Source organism: Rhamphochromis longiceps, linkage group LG18 (genome assembly GCF_057381845.1).
Source record: "Rhamphochromis longiceps isolate RC_006_pf linkage group LG18, R_longiceps_female_GT1.1, whole genome shotgun sequence".
Classification (NCBI taxonomy): Eukaryota; Metazoa; Chordata; class Actinopteri; order Cichliformes; family Cichlidae; genus Rhamphochromis; species Rhamphochromis longiceps.
The window spans coordinates 25,042,918-25,070,901 of NC_140574.1; the positions used below are offsets into that span (position 1 = coordinate 25,042,918).

Here is a 27,984-nt window from a genome sequence, read left to right on the forward strand (position 1 = left end):
TCTGATTTGGGCATATCTCACCACAGATTGTGTGCGCAACACCAACAGTCTCCAACAACATGCAGGATAAAACACACAACTTCCTGCTACTACTATTATTATTATTATTATTATTATTATTATTATTATTATTATTATTATTATTGATACATTTATTTTGTGGAAACAGACAATCCAGAAAACAATAGAACAAACAAACAAACATTTGTCACACAGTCAAAGAGTGCAGTTTTATTGCTTTATCCGTATCCGTGTCAGTGCGCAGGGGATTTAAACAGCTGGACCAAATTCAGAAGGTCCTGCTCCTGCAGACCCAGCTCCACCATCAGCGTGTTCAAATACTCCACAGATGCCGAAGTCTTCAGGGCTTCTCGCACCAACGGAGACACCTCTGACAACCTGAAATGTGAAAAACCAACAAATTCAAACCAACTCAACACTAAATGGGCGACTTATCTTCCAACACAAACGCAACCCAGTTCTTCGAAATTACAAAAGGGATCTGTAAGCATTATTAATGACTACCCTAAAAGTAAAAGACGACATGTTCAGCCTTCAATAGCGTGATGTGTAAAGTTAGCAGTCAGTTCTTATTTAAGCCATGTTCTCACACAGGCCTCTCTTCGCCAAGGTGCCGGTGCTATGAGAAAGCAGCGGTTGCTGACTCATACAGATAAAATTTGTTGAATAAAACGAACTCGAAAGTTTTATTTATAGAGTTTTTCCTCAGCAAAGTGATCGGGTCAAATAGAATTATTGCAGACCTGAGGCAGAAAAATATCCTGCTTTTTTTATTCATGAAAGTGTTCACACACACACACACACACACACACACACACACACACACACACACACACACACACACACACACACACACACACAATTTAAAATCTGGCCATCGACTACATTTTTAGAGCTGTAAAGATGAGCTCTGAATGTCAAGCAGAAAGAGACCGACATGAGAGAATAGATTTTAAACACTTCACAGCGTATGTCTACAAAAAGAAAAAAGAAAATCACACAGCGCCTTGGGCCAACACTGTCGTGTATATTCATATGACACAAGCTGATACTGCCGTGTGGTCAATCCTACTTTCGTGAACATAATAATGCTCAGTCTCTGCTGAGTCACTGTAAAAGGAGTGTATGTTCAGCTTTGCTGTAGTGTGGGGGTTGCTGAGAGGCATACTGATAAGTGGCGTCTGTGCATATTATTATTAATCACACAGAAAACAAAATACAGCAAAAAACAAAACTAGACGTCGGCTAAAGAGAAGTGGAAGCTTCCAGGCTGCTCAAAAGGACGCACATGCAGGGGGAACGTGTGCATGTCTGAAGGCCCATTAATGCTGAGAGACATAAACAGGTATGCTGCCATCAAGGTGCTGTTTTTCCCAGCAAGGCCTCGCTTGTGTCAGCAAAGCCACATATGCATGCACTATAACAGCATCGCTAACAAAAGAGCCTAAACTGGCTCATTTGGCCCATTATGAAACCAAATAAGGACAAAAGAGGCTCTGAATTGTTGAGTAGCTGAACGCCTAACAAATTTGACTTTCAGTGTTGCGTCATCAAAATGAGCATATATTTGTTTAAAAACAAACAAAAAACAACCGCTGTGCCTCACAGCAAGAAAGTCCTGGGTTCAAATCCGCCGATCACGTGGGTGCTCCCTGTGCTCGTGTGGGTTGTTTCCACGAGCGCTCCGGGTTTCCTCCCACAATCCAACAAAATTCATGATCGGCTAAGTGGTGACTCAACATTTTACTGCAGGTGTTAATGTGAGCGCGGATGCTTGCTGCCTCTGTGATGGACCGGCAACCGGCCCATCGTGGGTCTCTCACCCTACGACAGCTGGAGAGGCTCCAGTGTTTTACTGTCCACTGTTTTTGAAATAAATCAAAAGTAAATAATTATTGAATTAAAAAAAAAAAAAAAAAAAAAAAGGTAAATAAATGTGTTTCTATTTGGGAAATGCCTTCAGTAACATGGAAAATTACACAGTGAGATTCATCTTTTATCAGGTTAGACGGTCAAAGTTTCCACCAATTTTATCTGTTCAACCACTTGCTCAATCTTAAGACCGCAGCTCAGACAAGTCATGAGTGACATGAAGCCAGATTCACAGTATCAGTACAAAAAACAGAGTATTTTTCAAGTTAGTGCAAGAATATTTCCCTCCAACACTAAACTCACTGTCTGTAGCCCTCTGTCATCTGTCTCCAACCTCCATCATCCTCCCCCACCCACGCCTCTCTACCTGCCCTTACCAGAAAGGAGGTACACTCCTGGTCAATCTCCGGTTCAGCCCAGGGTCTAGTGTTGCAGGGGGGGCATCCATTATTCAGCTGGGCTGAACAATAGCAGCCAGACTAGCTCCACAGCTGCCGTGCAGCAGACAGATAAGACAGCGCACCAAATTATTCATGATGGAGGAATGGAAGGATGGAAACCGATGAAATCATAGAGCACCAGTGTCACATCTGACCAATGAAAGGGTAATATTTACAAATGAATGTTGACTGTTCAGAAGTGGAGTCAGTACGTTCTTAAAATCAAATCTGGAAATGTATTACAACAACTGTCAGAATTAGAGATGGACACCGTTCCCAAAACCCCTCTGTGAACCCTTTGGAATTACCAGGATTTCTGCAGTGATTACTCATAAAAGGTGGCCTGAGCTTCATATAATTCACAATGTGACAAACACACTTTGTGAGTAATCAGTGCTGAAATCCTGGTAATTCCAAAGCATTCACTAACCTTTTTACCCTTTTATCTTTCTTTTTTTGCAACAGTAAAATCACTTCAGACCCCAGATGAGAAATCTTGGTTCTGTTTTACAAGTTGAATTTCATTCCCTTTATTTCCCTGAAAATTACACAGTTTCTGTCGGGCAGGTTTCAGAGGCCTCTTGGTGGCAGATCCCCTACAGTACCTAAAGCTGTGCAACACTTCTTTTAAAGTTCAAGACGACACACAGTGTGCCGTGATATTAAAGCAAACTGACCAGGAACCATTGAGGGAGTAATAAATCAGAATCAGCCGTCAGCGTCAGGTGAAAGGTTTCCCAGCCCGGGGCAATATAAAGGATACGCAGGAACTGTGTGCCTTCTGTCCTCCATCACGGATCTGGACAGAGGTAATCAGGTGCAGATAAGGCCATGAGGCGTCTCTGTGTACTTAGACGGGAGCAGCACGGAACTGTCCGTGAACTGCCAGCAACACAGACACACATACACACGAACACACACAGACCATATGGTAGGTGCCAAACTATGCCAAAGCACACAGCAGTCTATCAAATGCACCATGATGACTTCTTATTCTTTTCTTTCAATTTCAAACAGTGTTAAAAATGCAGATTGCTGTTGCATCTCTGATTTAAGCACCTCTTCATGCACCAGACTGGAAATAACATAATGTTAAATCCAGTATGTGTCTATATGGGTCATCTTCACCCAGTCATACGTTATAATGCTCATTTATTGCTTAGAAATCTGGTTCTTGCTTGTTTTACAAAAAAATTAAAAAATAAAAGAATAAATCTTATCATACACCAGCACAGTAAACTTTAAATACACACTTTTCTCATTGTCAAGGCACGCAAACATTTGCACGCACGGGTAAAGACGGCCGACGTGGTCTATTTCCCGAGAAACTATGGTTCTTCATTTCCTTGCAATGTTTTTTTCTCTCCAATGTTCAACCGGGCTTGCTGAGGAGCAGCTCGACAGCTGACATTAAACTTAAACACGTGTGTACACACACACACACACACACACACACACACACACACACACACACACACACACACACACACACACACACACACACACACACACACACACACACACACACAGAAAACTTACAGATGCAGAAGCACCACAGCTATGAGGGTCCACTCTGGAGTTTTATGGATGATGTTTTTGTTGGTGAACCTGTGAACATAAAGCACCACTGTTAAGTACAGTGTGTGTGTGTGTGCGCGCGCGCGTGCGTGCACATTTTATGGAGGATGCACAGCAGTTCCAGTATCTCGCCCATCGACATTTCAGAATTCCGACTGGAGCAGCTGGACATCAAATCATAACCCGCTATATGTTCTGGGCCACAGTCACCATACATCTGTGTCCCTCTGCAGATAGTCTGCAGAAATGCTTCATTCTAGATATAAATAATAGAAATATAAATTGTGCACAGACCAAGAGCAACAACCAAAAACACTGCATGCAGCAATGATTTATGTCTTTCTGCCAGCGCTGTGTATTTTCTTTGGTTTGAGCCTCTTGTTATTGGGGCCTCTTGACAGCACAAAGACAATTCCCGGAAGCAGGGCCGTGGCAGTGTTGCTCCATAGCCTGATGTGCGTTTAAATCACAGACACAGTGATTTAACAGCAGGGCTGTTGAAAACATCCTAAGCAGCCAATGGCAATCCAGGGTGTGTCTAAGGCAGGAAATGCTCAATTCTGGCACAAGTTTAAACCCCCCCCCCCTCCCCCTATTTTTTTCTTAAAACAGAGCTCTGTCATTCTTATAGAGAAACAGAAGCCATACTGCTATGCTGACTGAGTAAAAACAGCAAGCGTATATAATAATTCATTCTACCCAGTCCTGGTGTCATGCATGCTGGCATGTGTGGCACACTGTGAGATATATGACATTTCGTAATACTTATTTTGATGTGCAGGAGATTAAAACACTTTCTCAGAAAATAGAAATAATTCTCTTTGAAGCAGACATTTAGCCCCATCACATGAAAAAAGTACAAGTTTTAAAGAGTCAATAAAACTACTGTTCGTCATACTTCATGTGTGCCTGTAGGGGGAAGCAGAGCTAAACAACTGTGTGTTGTGGAATTTAGATGAAATCAACTCATTAAATACACGTTAGACTCATTTCTTTGAGTTCTTCTGAAGAATAAGAGCGATTCCAAGAACATTCATGGCATGTTTTGCTCATGCAAGGAGATAAAAGAGGAGATCGAAATCACAACAGATAACTAATCAGTTAGTTTCCTGTTCTATGTAGCTTGATTTTCAGTGTTTCTCAGTAGATCCAATGTGGTGTGATAACAGTTAATTATGAATAGAGTCCAAATACAGAGTCGTTTTTACTGCTGTGTAGCATCTTTTTGGAAGAGGCATGTGTCTCATTCTTGTCTGACATGATACCCTAGCTGCTCAGTCTTGATCCTAATATTTTTCACATAATCGTGAAATGTCTCAGTTTAGACATCTGATATGTTTTCTATTCTTTGTATAATCAGTGTTTGTGAGATTTGGAAATGGTTGCATTCTGTTTTTATTTACATTTTACGCAGCATCCCAACATTTTTTGCAGCTGGGGTTGTATGGCATGGCTATAATAAATGCTCATAGTTGTGCAAAAGCTCACCAATTTGCAAAAGTGAAAGATTTAGGTTTATGACAAAGAGGGTAACGGGACACGTCTATATCCTGCAGCTGTTCAAAAGTAAACTGCCATTCAGTTACATACAAACAATCAAGTTTCACTATTATGTTTCTGAGCTTAATATGAACCCACAGAACAAGGCACAGTTTCAATGCTAGGTTTCCTTTCCTTAACATGAATTAAATTTAACAGCAATTTTTGACACATTTCTAGAGCTCATCCACTATAAACTCACACCTGCCTCGCCTCCCCTCTCCTGTGTGTGTGTGTGTGTGTGTGTGTCCCCTTTCTGGTGGCAGACTAGCAGACAGCACATATCAGACTGAGTGTGTAGTGTACTGACCTGAACGTCCGCACCAGGTTGTTCAGGTCGGTAGTGATGTCAATCATGGTGAGATGCAGTGGACCTACAATGTTTCTGAGGCTGCACAGCACAACCACAAGACAAGAGAGCAAAGAATTAAGATGAACTGATCATGAAAATCATGATTATGTGCAGCCATGTCAAACTGTGCAGCAGTGAGGTTCACGGGACCTTCACAGCTGTTGAAGAAAAACCAGGAAAAGAAATTAATAAAGCTCCGTGTGCCACATCCAAGAAATAAAGGACAAACACGCACCAGCTGGAGAGTTTCTCCACTGTGATTCGTTTCTGGATGAGGTTCTGAGCATGAGAGTCAACGAGCGGCAGGACCGGATCCTTGATGCTTTCCTGGACTGTCACCTGGTGTGGGGACGGTTTAAGAACAAAACTCACTCTGTGAGCTCACCTAATTTAAACTCAAACTCTTAAAGCAAGTCTTTTAATATGCACTTACCTGCTTTCTATTGGGCTCCTCTTTCTCGTCAGGCAGAATCCACGTGCCCTTATAAAATTCCCTGACCCGGAGCTCTAGATCCTGGGTCTCCCTCCGCAGCGTGTCATAGTTTGGAGCTGCAGCTGACGGCCTCTTCTTGTCCTCGCTGTTGTCGGCTGTCACCTCATCCTCAAGGTCATCTTCATCCAACTCCTCTTTGCCTTCTTCTTCTCTTACCTCGGCATAGGGAGAACCAAGGGAGTGATCGGAGCCGTACAGGAACGTTAACGTCTCATCGGTACACCACTCCTTCAATGTGTTTTTTAGGCAATCGAGCAGATTCATCCGTACAGAGTCAGGTTTGACTTCGGCGTGGTTCTTCAGTAGACCTCGCAGCCCAGCTGCCCCCCTCTTGCTCATACCCACCTGCGTGATGTTGAGCTCTTGCTGGCCGTGGCTGTTCTGATTAGTGGCAGGAATTTGTTTACTTTCTGTTGGAGGGTTTGAGCGAGGAACGCTGTGAGTTACCGTCTCCGATAAACTGCACACGCTCATCTCAGCTGTAGTCTCTTCCACACCAGAAAGCTCAGACAACTCTCTCTCTTGTGATGCCGCCTGGTCCGTATGTGTCACCTGCCGCTCTTTGGGTTTTTCAGCATCGGTAACTTCAGTTTTACGCACGTCTGCCTCTTTTCTTTCCTCATCTTCTATCATACTTCTCTGTTCCTCTGTATTCTGACTCTGAGGAGGTTCGATCTTTTCTTCATTCCCCTCTTTGGTGTTTATCTTTCTTGTTTCAGAATTCCTTTGTTGTCCTTTCTCATTCTCATCTGAGCATTTAGGCAGGTCACCCCAGTGGACCCGGGGTCTCTGCTGCTGAGAGACCACGCTGGAGACAAAGTCCTGCTCATGTTCGTCGTCACTGACATCACTGTGGCTGCCTCCAGCAGGATGATCCCGAGAGCCGTGAAGCTCCTTGTGCTGAGCAGCCACAGGGTTCTCGACGTCCTCCTCTTTTAGACACCTCTCAGACAGCATCACCTCCTCACCAGAGCTCCCACTGAATGCACACATGTAACCCTGGATCAGTCTTTCTATTTATAAGGCTAAATATGGAAAACTAAACACGAAACTTATTACGTACCGTTCTCCTTGCTTCAACAACTTAATTTCAGGAGGACTGAGAGAGAGAAAGGGAGCAAAGACATTATACAGAACATCACTGCATTCAACGATTAGATCAATCAGGTGATTTAGGACAGAGATGAGAAGCAGCACACACACACCTCTCATGTTGCCCAACCCAAAGAGGCGTCTTTGGTATTTGTAGCTCAAACGCTTTGGAGGCTTTGTAGCAGAAATTACTGCAAAAACACTAAAGACAAAAGAAGCAAAGACCAAAATGTGTCTTTAAGCGCATTCTGGCAAGTGTAAGAAACAAACAAAAAAAAACTATTTCATGTAGAAACACTCACCTTGCGCTCTGTGATGTCATACACTTTATTGGTCTTAGTAGAAATTTTGTATTGTTGAGATGGGATCTAGAAAGTGAACAGCACCACAGACTCAGTCATCACATATGAGACATGGAGATGTTTATTATTTGCAAACAAAATGCAATATCAGTGGCCTTACCTTGCCCAGTTTATTAGGACAGATGGGATAACCGCACAGCTTAGCAATAGACCTCTCCTCTACAGTATCTCTGTAATTAGCTGGGGTGATCATTTTGGCCTGTGAAGTAAAGAGAACTCGGTTACTTTGCAGCTTTTCTCTGGTTTAAATTTGTGTAAAATTAATATTGCTTGACATTTTAAATTATCTGAATATTGACAGAAAACCTGCATGTAATCTAAAGTCTGTCATCAGAAATGGAAAAAAAAGTGTGTGTTTACACAGCGTATCTCAGCTGCCATAGGGTGAGAGGCAGAGTCCACCCTAGACTGGTTGCCAGTCCATCACAAAGCTAACACACAGATACAGGCAACCATTCACAGCTCCGACCAGCTAACCAATTATGGATGCATTTGGTCTGTGACAGGAAGCCTGAGTATCTGGAGGGAATCCACACAGACACAGGGGGAACAAACTCCACACAGAAAGGCACTACAGAATGAGATTATGGGTTAGCGAGTTATGTCGAACTTGAAGTCAGAATTTTCTGTGCCACAAAAGTGTCTCTCTTTTCACCTGGCTACATCACCATGGTAACTAATGCCGGATACATTACGTTGTTTATTTTATCCTTCTAAGCACTAGATGCCATGATTGACATTTTTCCATAGCATTAATATCTTGCGTTGTCTGTAACAGTTTTGCATTTTATTGTAATATTTTTGCTGTTCGTTAGAGACTTTTGACAGCATTTTATCCTTATAACCTTATAGAGTCTGATTAGACAGCATTCACAGGGATCATTCTGTGTGGAAGAAGAGTAGAATATGACATCCCGTAACAACAAGCCTAGTTAAAGAAAGGTGATAACCATCATAATGATGTCCATTATCTCCGACTGGGGTTTTAAGCTTTGTCAACAGCTAACGCAAACAAAGCCTGGCTGTAGTGAACTTAGCATACTCCTCAGGTCCTTGTTGCTGTGAGGCAATGGCACTGCTACCAGTGAGGCGGTGTATTCAAATTCCTAACAAGTCTAAATAGCATGCTAGAGCCAGGCTGCGTTATACTGGGCCAATAGCAAAACCTCAATCATAGGGATGTCATGGCAATTATAAACCCTGGAAACTGCAGATTGGGCCATGTTCTGAGACTGTGAGATTCTAATTAATCGTGGCAGACATGGTGTGTGAATAAAAGAGACGGGTTTAGTATGACAGAGGCTTGGCAGTGATGTAAGGGTAACAGGACCTGTGCGTGAGAGCAGTGAGGAAAGACTTCGTCTCCTGGTTTGCCTAAAGCTTGTGCCCTGTCTAAAGTCACCGGTGACACATACACAGTCCACTAGGAAGTCCTCAGCCACACTGTCGTCCAGGAGCCGCTCCACCACCTTCAAAGCTCTCTTCTCCAGCTCCAACTTCTCCCTCAGCTTCTCCTTCAGCTCCTCTCTCCTGACACAAAGCACACACGTGAAGAAGTGTCTGTGTTTACTCCACAACCAACAAATGTTTGGTAATGATTACTGGTGCAGCTGAAGCGTCCAGTAGAGATGTCCTGGTGGAGTAGGGGTTTCTCACCTTCTCGCTTCTTCCTCCGCGGCGAGTGCTTTGACACGTTTCCCACCTGCCTCACAAACAACAAAAAAAATTGAATATACGAGTTAAACGAATCTCTGAAGGAAGAGATGTCGTTACTCTACCAACCAACCAACGGCTACACAAGCCAGCTGTGAGCGCTCTGAGATCCGTGTAACCCTCCACAACGCTGTAAACACCTCTCTAAAACCCGAGAAACAAAAAACAGGCTTTTAACGAACCCTTTTTGGAGCTCCCGCTCCTTCTTCTCTCATCCATCTCCATGCTGTTTCTGTTTTCTACACTTTCAACTTTGACCTGTGACGTATCTCCATCTACGGCAAGCCAGGGGGACAACTTCACGTTCGCGCGGTGCGTCCGTAGCGTGTAGTGTGTGTGTGTGTGTGCTTTTTTTTTTTTTCACCGGGCTGTTTGTGGAAGTTGAGCTGAGGTACGTGTCCCCTTCACCTCGGTCCCGTTTGCGTCCACACCAACGGCTCTTTTCGTGGCGGTGAATTTGTTTGGCTAGCCACTGTTCGGCTAATTCGGAGCGGGGTTAGCATCCCTGCTGCTCTGCTGTGTTTACAGTCACACAGGCACAGAACTTAACCTCTGACACCTTTGGACCTGTTTTTTTTTATATACTTGAAGTTTCCCCTGTTTATGAGGACTTCTGCATGAGGACAACACCCGTATGAAGACAGCAGGGATGGCTCTGGAGCAGCTCAGTGAGGTGGTCCAAAGATGTGTAAGTATTCAGTGGTACTTGTAACCCACATCCACTCCTTCATTCTGATATCAATTCCCTAAACAGCATGTCGGCACAGCCACTGGCACCAACCTGGATGCTGGTATACAGCAGCAGTGTATAAATGCTCAGTTAGTGAAGACGGGAATAGAGGAGAAATCTTCAGTGGATCATGGGAAGTCCCTCAGCAGCCTGAGGTAGCAGCAAAACTAAGGGATGGTTCAGGGTCACCTGATCTAACTGTAAACTTTATCAAAAAGCCTAATCTTAAAAGCAGAGGGGGCGACTGTGTTCTGAACCCAAACCAGAGTGTAATATGCCAGGATTGTGTCTTTGAGATATTTGATAGAATATAATATTTAATAAGTAACTGTTTAAAATGTCTGTTTTCTCTATTTTTACCCACTTGTTTGTCTCTTTTTCATGCAGCAGGCTCTTCCAGACGACAGCTACACCACCGAGGATCACAACATCTTCACGGTTGCTGGGCAGACTTGTATCGAGGAGGGAAACAGCGCGCAGGTCCTCAGTATTGTGCTGGATGAAAAGAATCAGGTAACGTTTCTCAAAGTTGACACCAATCGTTGCTTCTCAGGTTTGTCACACACTCATCTGTGTAACTGTCTTCATCTGTGCAGGAGATTGTGAGATGCATGGGTTGGAACCTGCTGCCTCCGCTGATCCAGGTCCTGCTGAAGAAAGAAGACAAGAATCTTCCTCAGTGTCTGGCCATTTTTAACCACCTGCTGGAGGTCAGTGGTCAGGAGTGGACTTAAGATAAAACATCACTGATGAAAACTGGATGAATGTGGCATTGTAAGGGTGATCTTTGTGGTTGTTTTTGCAGACGTGCAGACCGAAAGAGCTGCTGATCGGCCTGTTGGAGCAGCTGGAGCAGGATGATCCTGATACAATAGCAGAGAGCCTCCATCTGCTCTTGAAGCCTTTACAGAAAGGTAAAGAATCTTTTTAGTCATCATGCTACTCTTCTTACTGGTTTTCTTCTTGTCTTACATACAGTCAGCTCCATAAATATTGGGACATCGACACAATTCTAACATTTTTGGCTCTATACACCACCACTATGGATTCCAAATGAAACGAATAAGATGTGCTTTAACTGCAGACTGTCAGCTCTCATTTGAGGGTATTTACATCCAAATCAGGTGAACAGTGTAGGAATTACGACAGTTTGCATAAGTGCCTCCCACTTGTTAAGGGACCAAAAGTAATGGGACAATTGGCTTCTCAGCTGTTCCATGGCCAGGTGTGTGTTATTCCCTCATTATCCCAATTACAATGAGCAGATAAAAGCTCCAGAGTTCATTTCAAGTGTGCTATTTGCCTTTGCAACCTGTTGCTGTCAACTGCCAAGAAGAGATCCAAAGAGCTGTCGCTATCAGTGAAGCAAGCCATCATTAGGCTGGAAAAAACAAAACAAACCCATCGGAGAGATAGCAAAAACATTAGGCGTGGCCAAAACAACTGTTTGGAACATTCTCAAAAAGAAGGAATGCACCGGTGAGCTCAGCAACACCAAAAGACCCGGTGTTCTGGGAATCCATCCTACCTACAAACCATCCTACCCGTTGTTTTTGCGCATGCGCACAACACGAAATGAAGTGCCAAACCATCCTACCTTTTTGAATGTGACCTACAAGCATACTTTAACAGCTAAAATTTAGTGGCAAATTGTCCTACCTTTGTTAATCTGAGCTAGAAGCATACTTTAACAGCTAAAATGAAGTGGCAAATCATTTTTCCTTTGTTAATAAGAGCTAGAGGCATACTCTGACAGGTAAAATGAAGTGGCAAGCCGTCCCGGCTTTATAATTATGAGCTAGAAACATACTCTGATGGGCAAAGGTAAGTGGCAAACCGTCATACCCACTTAAATTTGTGCTGGAATTACTCTGTGACAGCAGAAATGTGGATAAACTACTTACGGTAGGACGTTTTGCCAAAGTAGGATGCTTTGTCAGAACACCGGAAGACGGAAAACAACTATAGTGGATGACCGAAGGATCCTTTCCCTGGTGAAGAAAACACCCTTCACAACAGCTGGCCAGATCAAGAACACTCTCAAAGTCAAAAATCAATAGAAGACTCCACCAGTGTGAATACAGAGGGTTCACCGCAAGATGTAAACCATTGGTGAGCCCCAAAAACGGGAAGGCCAGATTAGAGTTTGCCAAACGACATCTAAAAAAAAGCCTTCACACTTCTGGAACAACATCCTATGGATAGATGAGACCGAGATCAATTTGTACCAGAGTTATGGGAAGAGAGGAGTATGGAGAAGGAAAGGAAGTGCTCATGATCCTAAGCATACCACCTCATCTGTGAAGCATGGTGCTGCAAGTGTCATGGCATGGGCATGTATGGCTGCCAGTGGAGCTGGTTCTCTTGTATTTATTGATGATGTGACTGCTGACAAAAGCAGTACAATGAATTCTGAAGTGTTTCGGGCAGTATTATCTGCTCATATATTCACCCAAGTGATTCAGAACTCATTAGACGGCGCTTCACAGTGCAGATGGACAATGACCCAAAGCATACTGCAAAAGCAGAGTTTTTTGAAGGGAAAGAAGTGGACTGTTTTGCAATGGCCAAGTCAATCACCTGACCTGAATCCGACTGAGCATGCATTTCACTTGCCGAAGACAAAACTGAAGGGAAAATGCCCCAAGAACAAGCAGGAACTGAAGACTGTTGCATTAGAGGCCTGGCAGAGCATCACCAGGGATGAAACCCAGCGTCTGGTGATGTCTATGTGTTCCAGACTTCAGGCTGTGATTGACTGCAAAGGATTTGCAACCAAGTATTAAAAAGTGAAAGTTTGATTTATGGTTCTTATCCTGTCCCCTTACTTTTAGTCCGTTAACAAGTGGGAGGCACTTATGCAAACTGTTGTAATTTCTACACCGTTCACCTGATTTGGATGTAAATACCCTCAAATAAAAGCTGACAGTCTGCAGTTAAAGCACATCTTGTTTGTTTCATTTGGAATCCATTATGGTGGTGTATAGAGCCAAAAATGTTAGAATTGTGTCGATGTCCCAATATTTATGGAGCTGACTGTATATGTTGCATATTGCTGTTTGGGTGCTTTTTCTTGCTATTATTATTGTGATGTATTCTCTTTTTCTCGCTTCGAACAGTGCTCGTGTGCCTGGGCGGCCGTAAGGCGTCATCCTTGGGCATGGCGCTGTCGTCCGTGCTGGACCAGGTGGCCAAACTGCCTCTCCCTCACACCAAGGAGCAAGAGGAGGATGACGTCTTTTCGTTTTGCCGGTGCTGCACTGACATGATAGATTTCGTCAGACCTTTTGTTCAAGAAGTCAGGCATAACCTGCTGAATAATGAGATGCAGAGCAAGACTGCAAACAGGACTGTGGGCAGACAGGGGAAGGATAAAGAGGATGAGCTGCGGACAGAACTTCTGAAGTTGTGAGTGAAAAAAAATGCGTTTTCCAGCTCAGACTCACGTTTGATAGTCCGACATAATGTCATAGAAAAGCGCTGCAGGGCTCTTGAAAACTGATGATGCTGAGGCTTCCTTTTTGTTTGTCTCCTCTTGAGCTGTATGAAGAGTCTGAGTCATCCTCTGTTGGAAGTACACCTCAAGGATCCTGACACGCTGGCTCTGTCCCCCCTCAGGACTTTTGCCACCGAGATTTTGGTAAACCCATTTTTCAAACGTGTAAATGGTGTCATTGCTGGTTTCTAATATGTCATCGGTTCGTCACGTACTTGCATATCGTGGTAATCGTGGTTTTCTGTGTCCTGCAGAACATCCTCGGTTCTATCGGGGAGTCCCTCAGCAGTCTCGTGCACCAGCCTCTTTTGAAGAGAAAGCAGGTTCCCGGCTTTCTCGAGGAGGTGGTGCGTTATCCTAAAGAGTCTTTGGCCAGCTTGGCTCATCTGGTGTTTGTCCATCACCTGGCTGCAGACACCTTCCCCACTGTTTTCAGGTATTTTGAAAACATATTTTTCTCCTGGGATGCACAATGTGGGATTATTCACACTTGGCTTGAAATGAATCTGTACTTGGGTGTTTCAGTAGTTCTACATTAACAAATACTGAAACATTTAAATAATGTTAATGCTCCCAACACTCCGTATTCTCTCTGCAGTCCCGTGTTCAGTCTTCGATGTAACATCGAGCACGTCTCTGTCCTCCTGTCCAGGTAACATGACATAATGTGTCGTGTTATAATCTTTGTTAGCGTTTTACAAAAGCTGTAAAATATGAATATGCACATTATACACACATATATAACACACACATATACCATAAGTGTCCACTTTAATGATCAACCTGTAATCAGTGATATCTATCTTTTATAGAACTGAGGAGTCCAAGCTTCAGAAAGGACTGGTAGGTGACATTTTTACTTATTTATTAGTTATTTATTACATAAATTATAATGACCTTAATCATCCAGGAGTCAATACGTGACTCCTGGATTTAATCCTATATATTTCCATGGTGCTATTTTAATTAAACACAACATGTTTAAAAGCTTATGAAAAGTTTTTCTTATGGTTTGATATGTACGGTCATCATCTTGGATGCTCATATTCAACATGGCCAAGTTTTCAAATAATGAGGTTAGCATTTGGAGAGGCTTTAGACTCTAAAACTTGAGGTTCCCCACATTTTTTTCTTATAATAGCCAATCAGAAGAAGCCAAAGAAGAAAAAGAATGAGGCTGTAAGGGTCGTTACCTGCCAGTGTAAATGGTCACTGTGTTACTTAAATCTTCTTCTGCACATTAAAAGCAGTCATCAGTGTATGATGGATGTGCATCACACAGGAGCTGTATGAGAAAAGTCTGGTGCGAGTCGAGGACGGCAGTCTGCGTGCCGACCTGCTGGAGATTAAAACCTTCCTCACAGTCCCTCAGGTGAATGCAGTCGCTTCATTATAGACCTGTTGGGTCTACTGTTGTGTTTTGTGTGCGTCATATAATGTTATTAATGTCAGTGTTTAATTTCAGAACTTAATAAAGGTCATGACGATATGTCCAAAGCATGAACTGGTAAGTTTTTAATCAATTTTGATGTGTTTAAAATCTAATGTCAGATCATTTGGTTTGAAATCGGCTTTCATTTGTGTCACCTTCATCTCGTTTTTGGTACCTAGAATGAAACTTATCTTGGGACTCAATTTTGACGATACTTCTTTTTGTCTTCAGAGAACTAAAGGACTGAAGGTTTTCCAGCTGAGCATTGATAAGTTCAACACTGAAGCCAAGTACAGATTCTTCCAGTGAGCTCCACCTTTCTTCCCTGAAAATTAATCAGAAATGTGTCTTTTCCACTTCCCACTGCAAGCGACCTGTGTCCTTGTTTCAGGTACATGTTGAAGACGAGTAACCACTCAGGAGTTGAAGGCTACATCATTAAAAATATCAAGAATCAGATAGACATTGCCCTGCAGGTGAAGATGTACATTAAAGGAAAAAATGGCAGTGTGGGCCATGTTTAAAATTTCTTGGGGGACCTAAAAGAATCTTTATCGCTCTGTCTCCAGCCAGGTAACAGTAACGTCTGGTTTGAAGGCATTCAGCTCATGCCTCTGCTGCGTAAGGTTCTTATTCTTCCAGATGGCCCAGAGACTGACCTCCTGCAGTACCTGGACAGGTCTGTGCACACACACTAATGCGGGTCACAGGAGTGTGACAGCCAGCCCCAACACGCACTGTTAAAAAGGATCATACACAGTTTAAAAGAAAGTATTACATTGTTTAATTTTGTTTCTTCCTGAGAAAATATGAGATGTTTAAATTTAATTGGACACTTCTGTGTAATCAAGAGGAATTTTATAAGTCTTTTTCTCGATAAGATTTTAAAAAACAAACATCCTTTGGTGCTTTTTATATTAAATTGTGCAATAAGTATAAACAAAGTAGTATTGCTGTTGATTTTATAGTTTTTAAAAAAGGCCAGTAAAATATACTCACTGGTCACTTATTAAATGCACTTAAGTTGCTGCCATGTGATTGACTGATTAGATATTTGAATTAATGAGCAGTTGAATCGGTGTGGCTGGTTGAGTGTACGTGTCGCCCTGATCAGAAGTCATTATTTAACAACAAAATCTCGGACTTTATGGACGAGAGTAGTTGAAAGTTTTGGAAATGTCTGGAAGGTAGATTAAGAAATAGCGCATGTGTGTGTTGATCTCTACAGAGTCATGGAGTCTCTAAATCTGCTGCGTTACCTGGTCATCAGAGACAAAGTGACAGAGAACCAGGTGAGTGCACTGTTGAGCTGAAAACACCAAAAATTACATTTTAAAACAAGCTGTTCACCTTCATGATGGCCTATAAGGGTATATAAGCTTTCTCTATCTGTGCTTTCTGATGCTGCTGAAGACCGGCATCTGGACAGAACTGTATAAAGTAGAAGATATGTTCATGAAGCCTCTTCGTGTTGGTGTGAACATGTCCAGGGCCCACTATGAAAGAGAGCTGCAGAACACAATGGAGGCCAAGAAGAGCAAGGCTAAAGGTCAGATCAGCAACACTTACTTTAATTTCCAGTTTTTTAGTACAACATAGAGACTCTATGCATGCACAGGAGGGGTTCTATTTTGTAGGTAGCTTGGCTTCATTTTTCTCAGGCTTCTTTTGTACTCGTCCCAACTCAAACGACTTCTTAATGGCACTTTTCAACATGTAGCATCATCAAAAGTGTTCAGAGGAGGCTTTCTGACAGCATTTGTTTCTTCACAGAAGAGTCTGTACTTTCTGTGTCTGTTGGTGGTGAGGAGCTGCCCAGCATGACACCAGAGTCACAGATTCAGGTGAGTAACACAGTCAGATATCATACTACGTATTTATGCGTGTGGGGATTAAGAAAGCACTGTGATGTTCCTGACTGCATTTTCATTGGTCCTGCCAGGCTCTGCACTCTGCCCTGCACACGTTTGACATGATTGAGAGCGTGTTGGCACGGATAGAGGAACTCATCGAGGTGAAGGACAACCTGTAACCACACAAGCTCATCTCAAACAGAAAACTGTTACTTGTTTCAAAACAAAGTGCTAGTGCACTGCTGGTCTCTTTGTTTTACAGTGTAATTATAAAATGTTGCATACATTGTCAATTAGAAGTTTAAAAAAAAAAAAAAAAGGCAAGTTTGTATCAGCTCTGTAATAAACTTTCAAACTTTTGTACTTGCAGGTTAAATCAAGTGTTTTCATTTTTGGTGAAAGTGTAAAAAAAGTTGTGGTTTGGTAAAAATAATTTGTAACCTTTGGAAGCTTCAGTTTCTCCTGCCGTCACAAAAATATCTCAAGTTCATGCAGCCTGTGTTGCCCAGAACACTCTAGCACAAAGAGATGCTATAGGTTATAAAGGTAAAAACAAAAAAAGACTCAGAAAAGTAGCTCACAAAACGATACATAAGTTTACAAAGTGCAAAAGGGTAAACACACTTAAAGTAATAAAATGTATCCCATGTAACAGAATTGTTTAAAATTAAGTCTGTAGAATTTAGATTTAAGCAGTGATTCAAAGGAAGTCTGGCTCTGTGTGCTCGATCTTCTCAGGTAGGTCATTCCAGATGTGAGGGGGCCTGAAAAAGCAAAATCACCTACAGATTTAAATTCTTGCCTTTAGCACAGCCTGAAGGGTCCAACCCGAGGCTGTGAGCAGGCACACGTGGGGTCAGAGGTTCTGCTACGTACATCGAGGCCACAGGCGCGTTTTGACAAGAGAGAGAGCAACTTTTCATTAATGCCAGAGAAGAGAGCAGCAATAGTCCAATCTTGAGAAAATACTTCCTTTCATTCATTCAACCATTTTTAAAAAACTTTGCAAAATTTGGTGATATTAGCAATTCATAAGCAAGTTATTTCACTACAACCCATATTTTTACCCCAGGTTACTACAAAAAATAAATAAATGCTGAACTGTTTTCTTGGGTCCAGGTAACAAAAAGTGGAAAATAAATTCCTTCTAAATGAATATAACCATGTAACCTGAATGAGAGACGTCATTTTGTTTTTGCCTTTATTATTAACCTGAACTGGGAAAAACTGACACTTCAGTGTTTTCCATAAATAAACCAAACTCAGACATGCACACACTAATGAAGCAGAATTTCACACATTCACAGGATACAGATATGCACCTTCAAATTAAAAGCCTTTATGGCAGTGATAACTGTAAACAAAATATGGATTATTCCCTCTTTAAAAGGTCAAGAGTTATAGCAATATCTGCAATGTTTCCACCATTTTAAAATGCCCTTCTTCACAGTTCTTTAGACTACATCATAGCTGCTGTGAATATAAGAAATCTTTACTTTGAGGTGCACCGTGTCAACCACGAAGCCGAAGGGGGGAAAACTGCAGCACCTTACAAGGAGTGAACGTTCTCTCTCATGCTGACGTGCCTTTTCTGCACCTGAACCACAGCCTAGGACATCATAGTTTTACTGGTTCCTGGTGCTCTCACAGCACAGTCTCACAGGTCTTTGAACAGCGGGTGTTGAAGAGCCTGAGCAGCTGTGATCCTGGTGGAAGGGTTCAGATCCAGCAGCTTATCCAGCAGGTCGTAAGCCTCATCGGGAACTCTGTCCCAGCCACGCTCATCCTCCTCCTCTCCCATCTTTTCCTGTTTTGGAAGGCGAGTTGCGGTGTCATTACCACCTGAATATTTGTGCTTGTTCGTGTGACTACACAAGAGTTCTGCAGGCGTTTCATCTGCTTCCTTTTTGTGTGGTTTGAGTGTTCTTTCAGTGGGACGGTGTGTGGGCGTATCATCTTGGATCTTGTGATGATGAGTGTCAGTGGAATCTGCCGTAGCCTCAGGAAGTGGTGTGACTTTGTTATCTGGCGATGGCCTCAATCCTCTGAGTGTCTCACACAGGGTCCTGAGGTCCTGTCGAGGGAGCTCCCGACTGCACACCACCGCTTTACCTGAATCAGATTCAAGCCCATAAAAATAAGATCACTCTGTACAGAGGTTTTTTACAACCCTGTTTCTGAAAATGTGACACTAAAATGTAAATGAAAACGGAACACAGTGATTTGTGAATCTTTTTCTTCCCATCTCAGGACCTAATAAAAACAATAATTCTATACTGTGTGAAATATATTTTTAAAAATAGTCGAGCTAAAAAGGTCATCCTAGATTCTCAGTCTTTCTGCGGTATGGAGATTATCCAGAACATCTCTGAAATGTTTTGGAACATCTGCATACGTCTTTTTCAGGGAAGGTCCTGCTGAACCTCTTTTAGGATTCATTTCAGCAGCACGGCTCCAGATGTTAAACTAAGATGTATGCAGGCCAGAGCTGTCACCCCCTGAATGCATTTGGAGCATCATGAAATCAAAAATACAACAAAGGAAGCCATGAATTCTTAAATCCTAAATCACGTGAGAGAAGGAAAGCATTTCACTGCACCCCCTGGTCTGATCAGGTTACAGAGTTTGCTACAAGACCTTTGCAGAAACATGGAGCTGGCATCAAATTTAAAACAACACAAAAAGTTTCATGTGTTGTTCTGCACCATTTTCAGTTCACTATACTTTTTTTTCATATTTATATTTATGCAGTGCATTAACTCTGAAAACTGTGCTGCAGAATATTGTTCCACTGCAGAATTATAGTGACTCTATTGGTGATGAACTGCCTGCAGGATTAATCACTGCAGTCTTGCAGGTGCAGTGAGGATCTGCGTTCTGCAGAAGACCCAAAAGAAGACATTTATACGCACCGAACGACTTGGCAGCCTTGATGGTCTCTCTGGAGCCTCGTAGGGTCATGATCTGAACGAGCGCAATCATGTCATCGGTGGCCTTAAAGAACGGGTAACGGCCACTGAGCAGTGAGAGCAGGATCACACCAGCTGACCACACGTCTATGGCTGCAGTGCAGGGTGACAGGACAGGGGAGGGTGCAAGAGTGCAGATTAGTAAGAATAAAAAAGAGAACATCCCAAATTTGCTATTTTTAGGCAATTTTTGGAAAACCTGCCTGGCTCATATGACAGGAAATGTTACCAAGCATGAGAAAACAGATTTTGTTTTTTTAATACTAGAGAGCATCTCTGAGCATGCAGCACCTTAAATCACGTTCAACAAACCACATCAAAGCAGATGGGCTAAAGCAGCAGTGTGGTAGATACATATATTTATTTTCTTTGCTTTTAAACATGTATTATAAATAATGACTTGAGACACCCACCCGTGCCTTGGTTGGGACACTTTGTGAGGACTTCTGGTGCTCTAAACCCTGGAGTTCCTGCCCGGGGCGCCACCTGCGACTTTCTGCAGTCACAAACAAGGACAGGAATGAGGTATTAGAAGTGACACAAAACAGAAACTAACAATTCTTCGTTTAGTGGAAGTGGATTGGAACGAGAATTTAGTTTTAATAATAAATAATTTTTGTTCTTGTACAGCTGACACAAGCACCATTAAATCATATTTCATATAAATGAAAGAAATCATATAAATGTTTCACTGTCTAGAATAATGCCCAAAACATGTGCAAGGTAAACAGGAGGTGCAGGAGGATGTTTTGTTAGTTACCTGGACAAGCAGACGTTGCAGACCCGATCAGTGAAGTAGCAGTTACAGGTTAGACCTCGCTGTACGGGTCTCTGACTGCTGCTCTGGGTCCTGACAGGCAGGGTGGCTGAAGAGTACTTACAGCTGGTTGCGTCCTCTGTTTTACTTGGTTTTACCAGCTAAAGAGTAATGATGATTCAATTTTTAATGTCACCTCCAAAACACTCAAGGTCACCTTATATCACTTAATAATATATAATAAGACCCAGCAGGAAAAGTTGCAGCAGGGAACACAGTGTAGCTCAGTATGGGGTTTGATAGCACCTAATGCTATCAAACTGAATAAGCTTATATAAAAAAGTAATTTTATTTCTGTTAAGCAGTCCTACATGTGAACCTGAGAGACAAGAGTTGCAGAGCTTCGTCACAGCATAAGAGAAGCCTCTAAAAACCCATCTTGTCCATGCTGATGAAAGCTAATGACAGTAAATCTGTTGATGAGCCACAGGGAGTGGGAGGGAATGAAAGTCTGGAGGTCAGCGACATATGCAGCGCAAAGACTACAAAAAGCTTTCAGTGTTAATATTTTAAAGGTAATTAGTTGCAGTACAGGGAGGAAAAATAGCAAGGTTTAGGATTAGGATGGCTGTGTCATGTTCAGTGTGAACTGCATAACTGTAGATGAGCTGAATATGTTTTTTGGTGATGCACACCATGCTGAGCTACGGAAAGCTTTCAGCCAATAGCTCTTTCGGAATCACCCTGGTGGTGCAAATATACCATTTATGTCTCTCATAATGCGCTATTGTCGTTATCGTTTTCTTCCATCACTTCATAGTAAAACAATTTATTTTTGTAACAGGCTACAATTTAAATGTTTTTCTTGGCTAAATTGTCTTTTATGTGTAGACAAAACACTGGCTCATCCCTTTAGTTTAGTCCCTTTTCTATGCTTGGATCAAAGGTCAGTGTTGAGTGGATTAACAAACAAAAAAATGTTCCTCTTAAAATGCTTGGGTCCGGCCAATGTCCAAAGAAAAACTTTTCTTGCAAGAAAATCTAAAGATATGAGCAGCAGCTCAAGACTTTTGCACAGTACTGTAGTTTCCCCCCATTGCTTACCTCTGTCCTAATGGCAGCGTGTTTGGTGTTGGAGAGAGCTGGTGTGCAGCTGTTCAGGTCCCTCTCTCCAAACACAGTCCGTGGTGCTTTGCGTAGCTCTATCAAATCCTAAAGAAAACCAACATGGACGATGACATAAGCAAAACATAAACAATGATGTTATAAACATCCAACCATAACCATACTTCAGTCTTGTGCAACACAGTGAAGTGTAATTAGAGTAAATTTTATCACTGGACAGAAACACCTAATGAAGATAAAAATGATGGTAAATAAAATAAGTGCAGACACCTTTGTGTGCTTTGTGCGAGAGGTGGTCACAGTGGTGGTAGCAGAATGTGCTTTTTTAATCAGTGCTTTTCGAGAGGTTGAAGAAGCTGTGGTGGTGGAGGAAGATGCGGAGGAATTTGTTGGGTGTATTTGCTGCCGTGCAGGCAGTGGAAGAGAGGTGGAGACTGTTGTGGTTTTTGAAGAGAGTTTAGGTGGTGCTTTGCTCCGCTGTGCAGCCACTTGTTTCCCTGTGGACCCTCCACCTTTCTGTGATGGTCTCTTTCTCACCACCTTCAATAGCTCAATCTGGGTGTCAGCTGTACCCTGTGCCAGGCCGAAATCCACCAGTGCGTACCTGTGCATACAGTTACACAAAAAAACAAACCACAAAAGCCAAAATGTAATAAAGTGTATGTGGAATTTATTAGTGTAATTTACTTTTTAACATACATTCTAATCTTATAGCTGAGTGATGCTCCAGCACTGTATCAATATAGACAACACATAGCATCAGATCATGAGCACTACATCAGAATATTAGCATTAGAATTGACAACAGATTTATAAAGGGACGGCAATTGTTTTTTAATACCCGTACACTCTTTAATGTTATTTACTCAAAGCGTCTATCTGAACTTCCTGAACTTGTGATTTCTTTAGATGCTGAAAAGGCTTTCGATAGGGTGGAGTGGGAGTACTTGTTTGCAGTTTTAGAGAAATTTGGTTTTGGTGATAAATTTATTTCCTGGATTCGGCTTCTTTATTCGTCCCCTAAAGCCAGTGTTCATACTAATGATGTTTACTCTGATTATTTTGCGCTGGGTCGTGGTTGTCGTCAAGGTTGCCCTTTGTCTCCCTTACTCTTTGCCATTGCCATCGAGCCTCTGTCTATTACATTGCGATCTTCTTCTGTATTCAGGGGAATCATCCGTAATGGAATTACACATAAAGTATCATTGTATGCGGATGACTTGTTATTATATATGACTGACCCCGCATGCTCCATCCCTGCTGTTTTAAGTATTCTGGAGAACTTCAGTTCGTTTTCAGGTTATAAATTGAATTTGGGGAAAAGTGAGTGTTTTCCTGTTAATACGGCAGCACGTCAACTTCAACAGTCCGATCTACCCTTTCGTCTCAGTCCGTCTGGGTTTAAGTACTTAGGGATTAACGTGACTCGCTCTCTAGCTGGCCTTAAATCAGCAAATTTGTCTCCTCTTATATCTAGGGTCACATCTGATATTCAAAGATGGGGTAATCTCCCCCTTTCTTTAATCGGTAAGATTAACGTTGTTAAAATGAACATCTTACCAAAATTTTTATTTTTATTTCAGTCAATTCCCTTATTTTTGCCGAAACATTTTTTTGTTTCACTGGACAAGATTATTGGTTCTTTCATTTGGGGAGGGAAGCCACCTAGGGTCTCTAAAACTTTGCTGCAGCGATGCAGATTTAGTGGAGGACTTGCATTACCTAATTTTTTAGTCTATTACTGGGCCGCTCACATCCATAAACTTTGCTACTGGCTAAAATCTTCTGGTTCCTCGTGGTGTAAATTGGAGCTATCATCATGTAAGGGCTCTTCTTTACCGGCTTTGCTCTATTCCTCTTTACCCGTGAGACCCTCTCTGTACACTGATAATCAGGTGGTTCTTAACACACTCAAAATCTGGTTTCAGTTTAGACGTCACTTTAATTTTGTAATGCCGTCTTCCTCGGGTCCTCTAAGCGAAAACCATTTGTTTCCCCCTTCACTTTTGGACTCGACATTTTCAGTGTGGTGTGACAAGGGTATAAAACAGTTCAAACATTTATATGTGGATGGTGTTTTCGATAGTTTTCCCAACTTGTCTTCTCGTTACAATCTCCCTGTTACCCATTTGTTTCGCTATTTTCAAATTCGAAATTTTGTTGCCAAGTGTTTCCCAAATTTCCCCTCTTTACCTCCAGAACAGCAGTGGGAAACTACGTTATCATTTGTTCCTCATCACAGAGGAACCATTTCGAAACTCTATGATGCTATTCTGTCTTTTAGTAACCACTCTAATGTTAAGCTTAAGCGTACATGGGAAGAAGAACTGGGATTTCGAATACATGAGGAGTCTTGGGAACGGGCTATAACGAGGATACGATCTTCCACCTCCTGTGCTCGTCTTGGACTTATTCAATTTAAGGTCATACACAGGGTGCATTTCTCTAAGTCTAGACTTTCTGAATTGTATCCAGAAGTGGAAAATAAATGTGATAAATGCCATGGTTCTCCTTGTCACCTTAGCCACATGTTTTTTCTGTGCCCTGAGCTACAAGGTTTCTGGAAAAGGTATTTTGCTATTATGTCAACTGTTCTTGGGGTAACTCTTCATCCTTGTCCTCTGATTGCTGTGTTTGGGATTCCTGCTCGCTCACTTACACTTGATTCCACACAAAGGGATATTATAGCCTTCACATCCCTATTAGCGAGACGTCTAATATTGTTGCATTGGAAGTCTGCTAAGTATCCTACTATTTCCCGGTGGCTTAAAGATGTCATGTTTTTTTTAAAACTTGAAAAAATTAAATATACGTTGAGAGGTTGCACAGCCAAATTTTTTCACAAGTGGCAACCCTTTATCTCTTATTTTGCTAGTCTAGAGGTATTGCCTGTTTAAATCTACTTTTGTTACTGTTATATTCCTCTAATATGTTTGATGGTTGTGTTGATCTGTGTGGGACTGGGGGGGGTGGGGGGGGTTGTGTTTTGTTTTTTTGTTGTTTTTTTCATATATATATATGTTAATTTACTTAGGAAAATTAAGAAAGGTTGATTGTATTTCGGTAACTGCAAGTACTGTTTTCTTTTTTCAATAAAAATATTTTCAAAAAAAAAAAAGAACTGACAACAGATAAAACATTACAAATGTTCTGCAGCTACTTACATTTTGCTCTTTCTGTTGTAGAGGAAATTGTTTGGTTTGATGTCTCGATGAATTATGCCAAACTGGTGGATGTGTTTCAGAGCCTTTAACAGGTGGTAGATGTACAGGCGGACCTCTTCAAAAGTTAGCGACCCAATGATGTCCTGGTGAATATGTTTAGTTTCAATCAGAAGTTTTAAAAGACATTTTTAAGCAACGTCAACATAATCAGGAGAAGAGACTGATTTAGAAGCTCAGATTGTGTCCATTAAAAATAAATAAATCACTTCAGTATAAACACTGCATGTCACTGCAGTAACATACGACAAAGTACCTACCACAATGGCTTGATGCTCCATGTAGGGCATTACAATCACCACATGGTCCTCCTTCCTGAAGCAGTATGTCACTCCCATCACATTCTCTCTGCCTCTGCAAAGTGGATTAAGGGCACAGCTCAGAAGACAGGCGTCATTTCATTATAATGTGTTATGTCTGCAAGAAATGTCAATCTCGGACGTTCACTTCCAAGAATCATTACAGAAGCACTCAACCACAAATGCACACTCATTTATAAATTGGTGTGTTTTATGCTGCACGTCTTGTCAACCCCAGCCAGCAGTGTACCAAACTGCGTAGGTTAAACTGAATCATAAGATGTCACAAATGAGAAACCCACACATCGATTTACCACAGCATAAAAATAAACTTAAAAGCAAGAAATCAAATAAAATTTGGTTTTTTCTGATTTTACATTTTTGGGATACTCGGCTCTTTCACAAACACAGTACCGGTAATACTAAAAGAAAAGTTAGTGTGGAGGTTAATTTGGACTGAGAACCTTCACAGACTTAATTTGGAGGTGTGCTACCAATTCCACATGGAATTATAGGAAAATTAAATAATAATCAAATTGAATCCCCGCATTATCTGTCAAAGAATAAAAACATACACTCACCAGCCACTTTATTAGGCACACCTACTTACTCTGCTCTTTATTGAAAATATCTAATCAGCCAATATCATATCAGCAACTCAATGCATTAGGCATGTAAGAAATGCCAAATATGAAAGTGCAACTCAAAGGAACTCTATAATTTAACCAGGTCCAGGTCTTTAAGAAGGATTAGTGACAGTGTATAGTGTTACAGTAACACAAACTAAATAAATAAATAAATAGATGTTGATAGAAAAAACATCAGTGTAATGTCAATAAAATTCTAAGTTACTTCATTGGTCTCACCCTGCAACAGTGAGACACTGAAGCTCAGCAGCAATCCGTGTGGGATGGCTTGTTGGGATGAGATGCTTCAGTGCAAACATTTCTCTTCTCCCATCTCGCATCTGCGTCTCACCCAAGTATACTGAGCTGAACGTACCTAATGAAGACGCACAAATGTCATCAGCACTTCTCCTTATGAGGTTAGTGAACGGCTAACAATCCTTCTCCCAGCTGTATAAAAACTCCAAAACTGACTACGTACCTGCTCCAATTTTGTCTATAATGCGGAAAACTTTGGCTAGCTGAGGAACAGCTTTGTAAAGAAACTCAATGTCCATCTCCACGTCCGCTGGAAACAAACAAGACAAAAAAAATCAACTGTCAGAACACCATTACTAGTGTGGTGTATATGGTTAACACATAGAAAGTAATAGGAACGGGAAGGGAGAGAGATAGAGTATCGATACAGCTGTATAAGCCCGGCTTAATCTCAGGGTGGTGGGTTTGAGCGCTGCGTTGGGCGTTCGCATTGAGGGCAGGGATAGCTCAGTAGGTAGAGGCCCAATGATCGGAAGGTCGAGGGTTCAAATCCACTGAACGGCTACCCTGAGGTACCCCTGAGCAAGATACCGTCCCTACGCTGCTCCCCGGGCGCCCACTGCTTCACTGAGTGAATGTGTTAAATGCAGACGGAGATCAGTAACTGTGACACAATTTGGAGTTAAAGAAAAATACTGGCGGCCACACTGCTACCCCTCAGCCTTCTAGTAGATGCACTTATGGTATTATTTAAAAAAAATCCTACAATCTTAAAGTAAGTTTAAAAAGAATAAAGAAAGCAAAATAAATATAAAAAATATGATATGATTGTCTTAAAAATGAATTCTGCCCAGAGTGAGGTTATTAATACTGTGTGCAAACCCTAAGCTACAGTGACAAACTATAGCTGAGCACACAGATTTTAATTGTATATCAGCTATAATAATGTAGTTCCAATATAAGGATGCATTTCTACTGAAATATTTCTGTCATATCACAGTTGTCCAACTCACGGGAGATTTTCCGTTTCTTTTGACCTCTGTCAGCTTTCATAAGGCATCCGTCTGTGCTGGGCTCAACGCAGGCAGGAGAAAACTCCATCTGAAAACCAGAAAACAGGAACATCGTTAGAGACACTTACAGATGGAGCAAACACTCGTGATTTAAGTTTGGTAAACACTTTATTTAAAATATTCTGTAGCTGTACAAGTCCTCGTTACTGTAAACGTCTGCAGTTATAGTTTTTTGAAGAGCGCGGTCCGACTTCCTAGATACCACTAGCACTAGTTAGCTCGCTAACTGCAGCTGCTAGAGCAAAAACACAAAGAAACTTACCGCTTCAGTTGGTTGTAAAGTCCAAAAGTGTCTCAAATTAACGCCTCATAAAGTCACCATACAGCCCCGACCAACATCTCTACCGGTAAAGCATCAATTATAGGTTTATATTCCGCTCTGGCGGTGGCTGAAGAACTTTGTACAGACTTTCGGATTGAAGCGTCTCCGCCAACAACAAACTCCGCGCTAAAAGTGACGTCAACGAAATCTCGCGGTACAGCAGCAGAAATCACGTGACGCTCCAAGCACACGGACGAGAACGATTTAATTACAGTTGTGATGTATCGCTGCATGACTTATTTAAAACTAAAACTGCTGCCTGTGAATTACACGTTACACAGCCAAATAACAGTTTAGTGTTTTCTGTTTATTTTCCTTGTTACTCCGTTATGAGTTGTTGGCTCATAAGAATGGCTGTTGA

At 41.9% G+C, this 27,984-nt stretch overlaps 3 protein-coding genes across 4 annotated transcripts; 1 reads left to right on the forward strand and 2 right to left on the reverse strand.

Moving 5' to 3' along the window:
• Positions 1-101: 101 nt before the first annotated feature.
• Positions 102-9,752, reverse strand: rpap2 (RNA polymerase II associated protein 2). Its single transcript, XM_085388137.1, has 12 exons — positions 9,645-9,752; positions 9,406-9,451; positions 9,165-9,279; positions 7,850-7,948; positions 7,690-7,755; positions 7,501-7,589; positions 7,359-7,394; positions 6,236-7,274; positions 6,038-6,141; positions 5,761-5,841; positions 3,873-3,941; positions 102-399 (listed from the first exon to the last, which is right to left on the reverse strand). Exons 1-12 carry the CDS (start codon positions 9,685-9,687, stop codon positions 255-257), a joined length of 1,932 nt encoding a protein of 643 aa, XP_085244263.1. The 5' UTR covers positions 9,688-9,752; the 3' UTR covers positions 102-254.
• On the forward strand, positions 9,743-17,332 carry glmna (glomulin, FKBP associated protein a). 2 transcript variants are annotated; one of them, XM_085388139.1, is made up of 19 exons: positions 9,743-9,853; positions 10,054-10,150; positions 10,580-10,705; positions 10,789-10,902; positions 10,998-11,106; positions 13,312-13,600; positions 13,733-13,832; positions 13,943-14,124; positions 14,287-14,340; positions 14,501-14,531; positions 14,971-15,060; positions 15,154-15,195; positions 15,352-15,425; positions 15,512-15,596; positions 15,690-15,799; positions 16,349-16,412; positions 16,534-16,669; positions 16,894-16,964; positions 17,063-17,332. In XM_085388139.1, exons 2-19 carry the CDS (start codon positions 10,097-10,099, stop codon positions 17,150-17,152), a joined length of 1,821 nt encoding a protein of 606 aa, XP_085244265.1. In that variant the 5' UTR covers positions 9,743-9,853; positions 10,054-10,096; the 3' UTR covers positions 17,153-17,332. The 2 variants fall into 2 exon arrangements, with proteins under 2 accessions (XP_085244265.1, XP_085244266.1); XM_085388140.1 differs by having other exon boundaries at positions 10,583-10,705.
• A 154-nt stretch (positions 17,333-17,486) lies between these two features.
• Positions 17,487-27,747, reverse strand: cdc7 (cell division cycle 7 homolog (S. cerevisiae)). Its single transcript, XM_085388138.1, has 12 exons — positions 27,564-27,747; positions 27,242-27,329; positions 26,452-26,538; positions 26,211-26,346; positions 25,306-25,399; positions 24,989-25,131; positions 22,095-22,428; positions 21,804-21,911; positions 20,703-20,860; positions 20,356-20,438; positions 19,886-20,035; positions 17,487-19,085 (listed from the first exon to the last, which is right to left on the reverse strand). Exons 2-12 carry the CDS (start codon positions 27,327-27,329, stop codon positions 18,631-18,633), a joined length of 1,836 nt encoding a protein of 611 aa, XP_085244264.1. The 5' UTR covers positions 27,564-27,747; the 3' UTR covers positions 17,487-18,630.
• Positions 27,748-27,984: the final 237 nt, after the last annotated feature.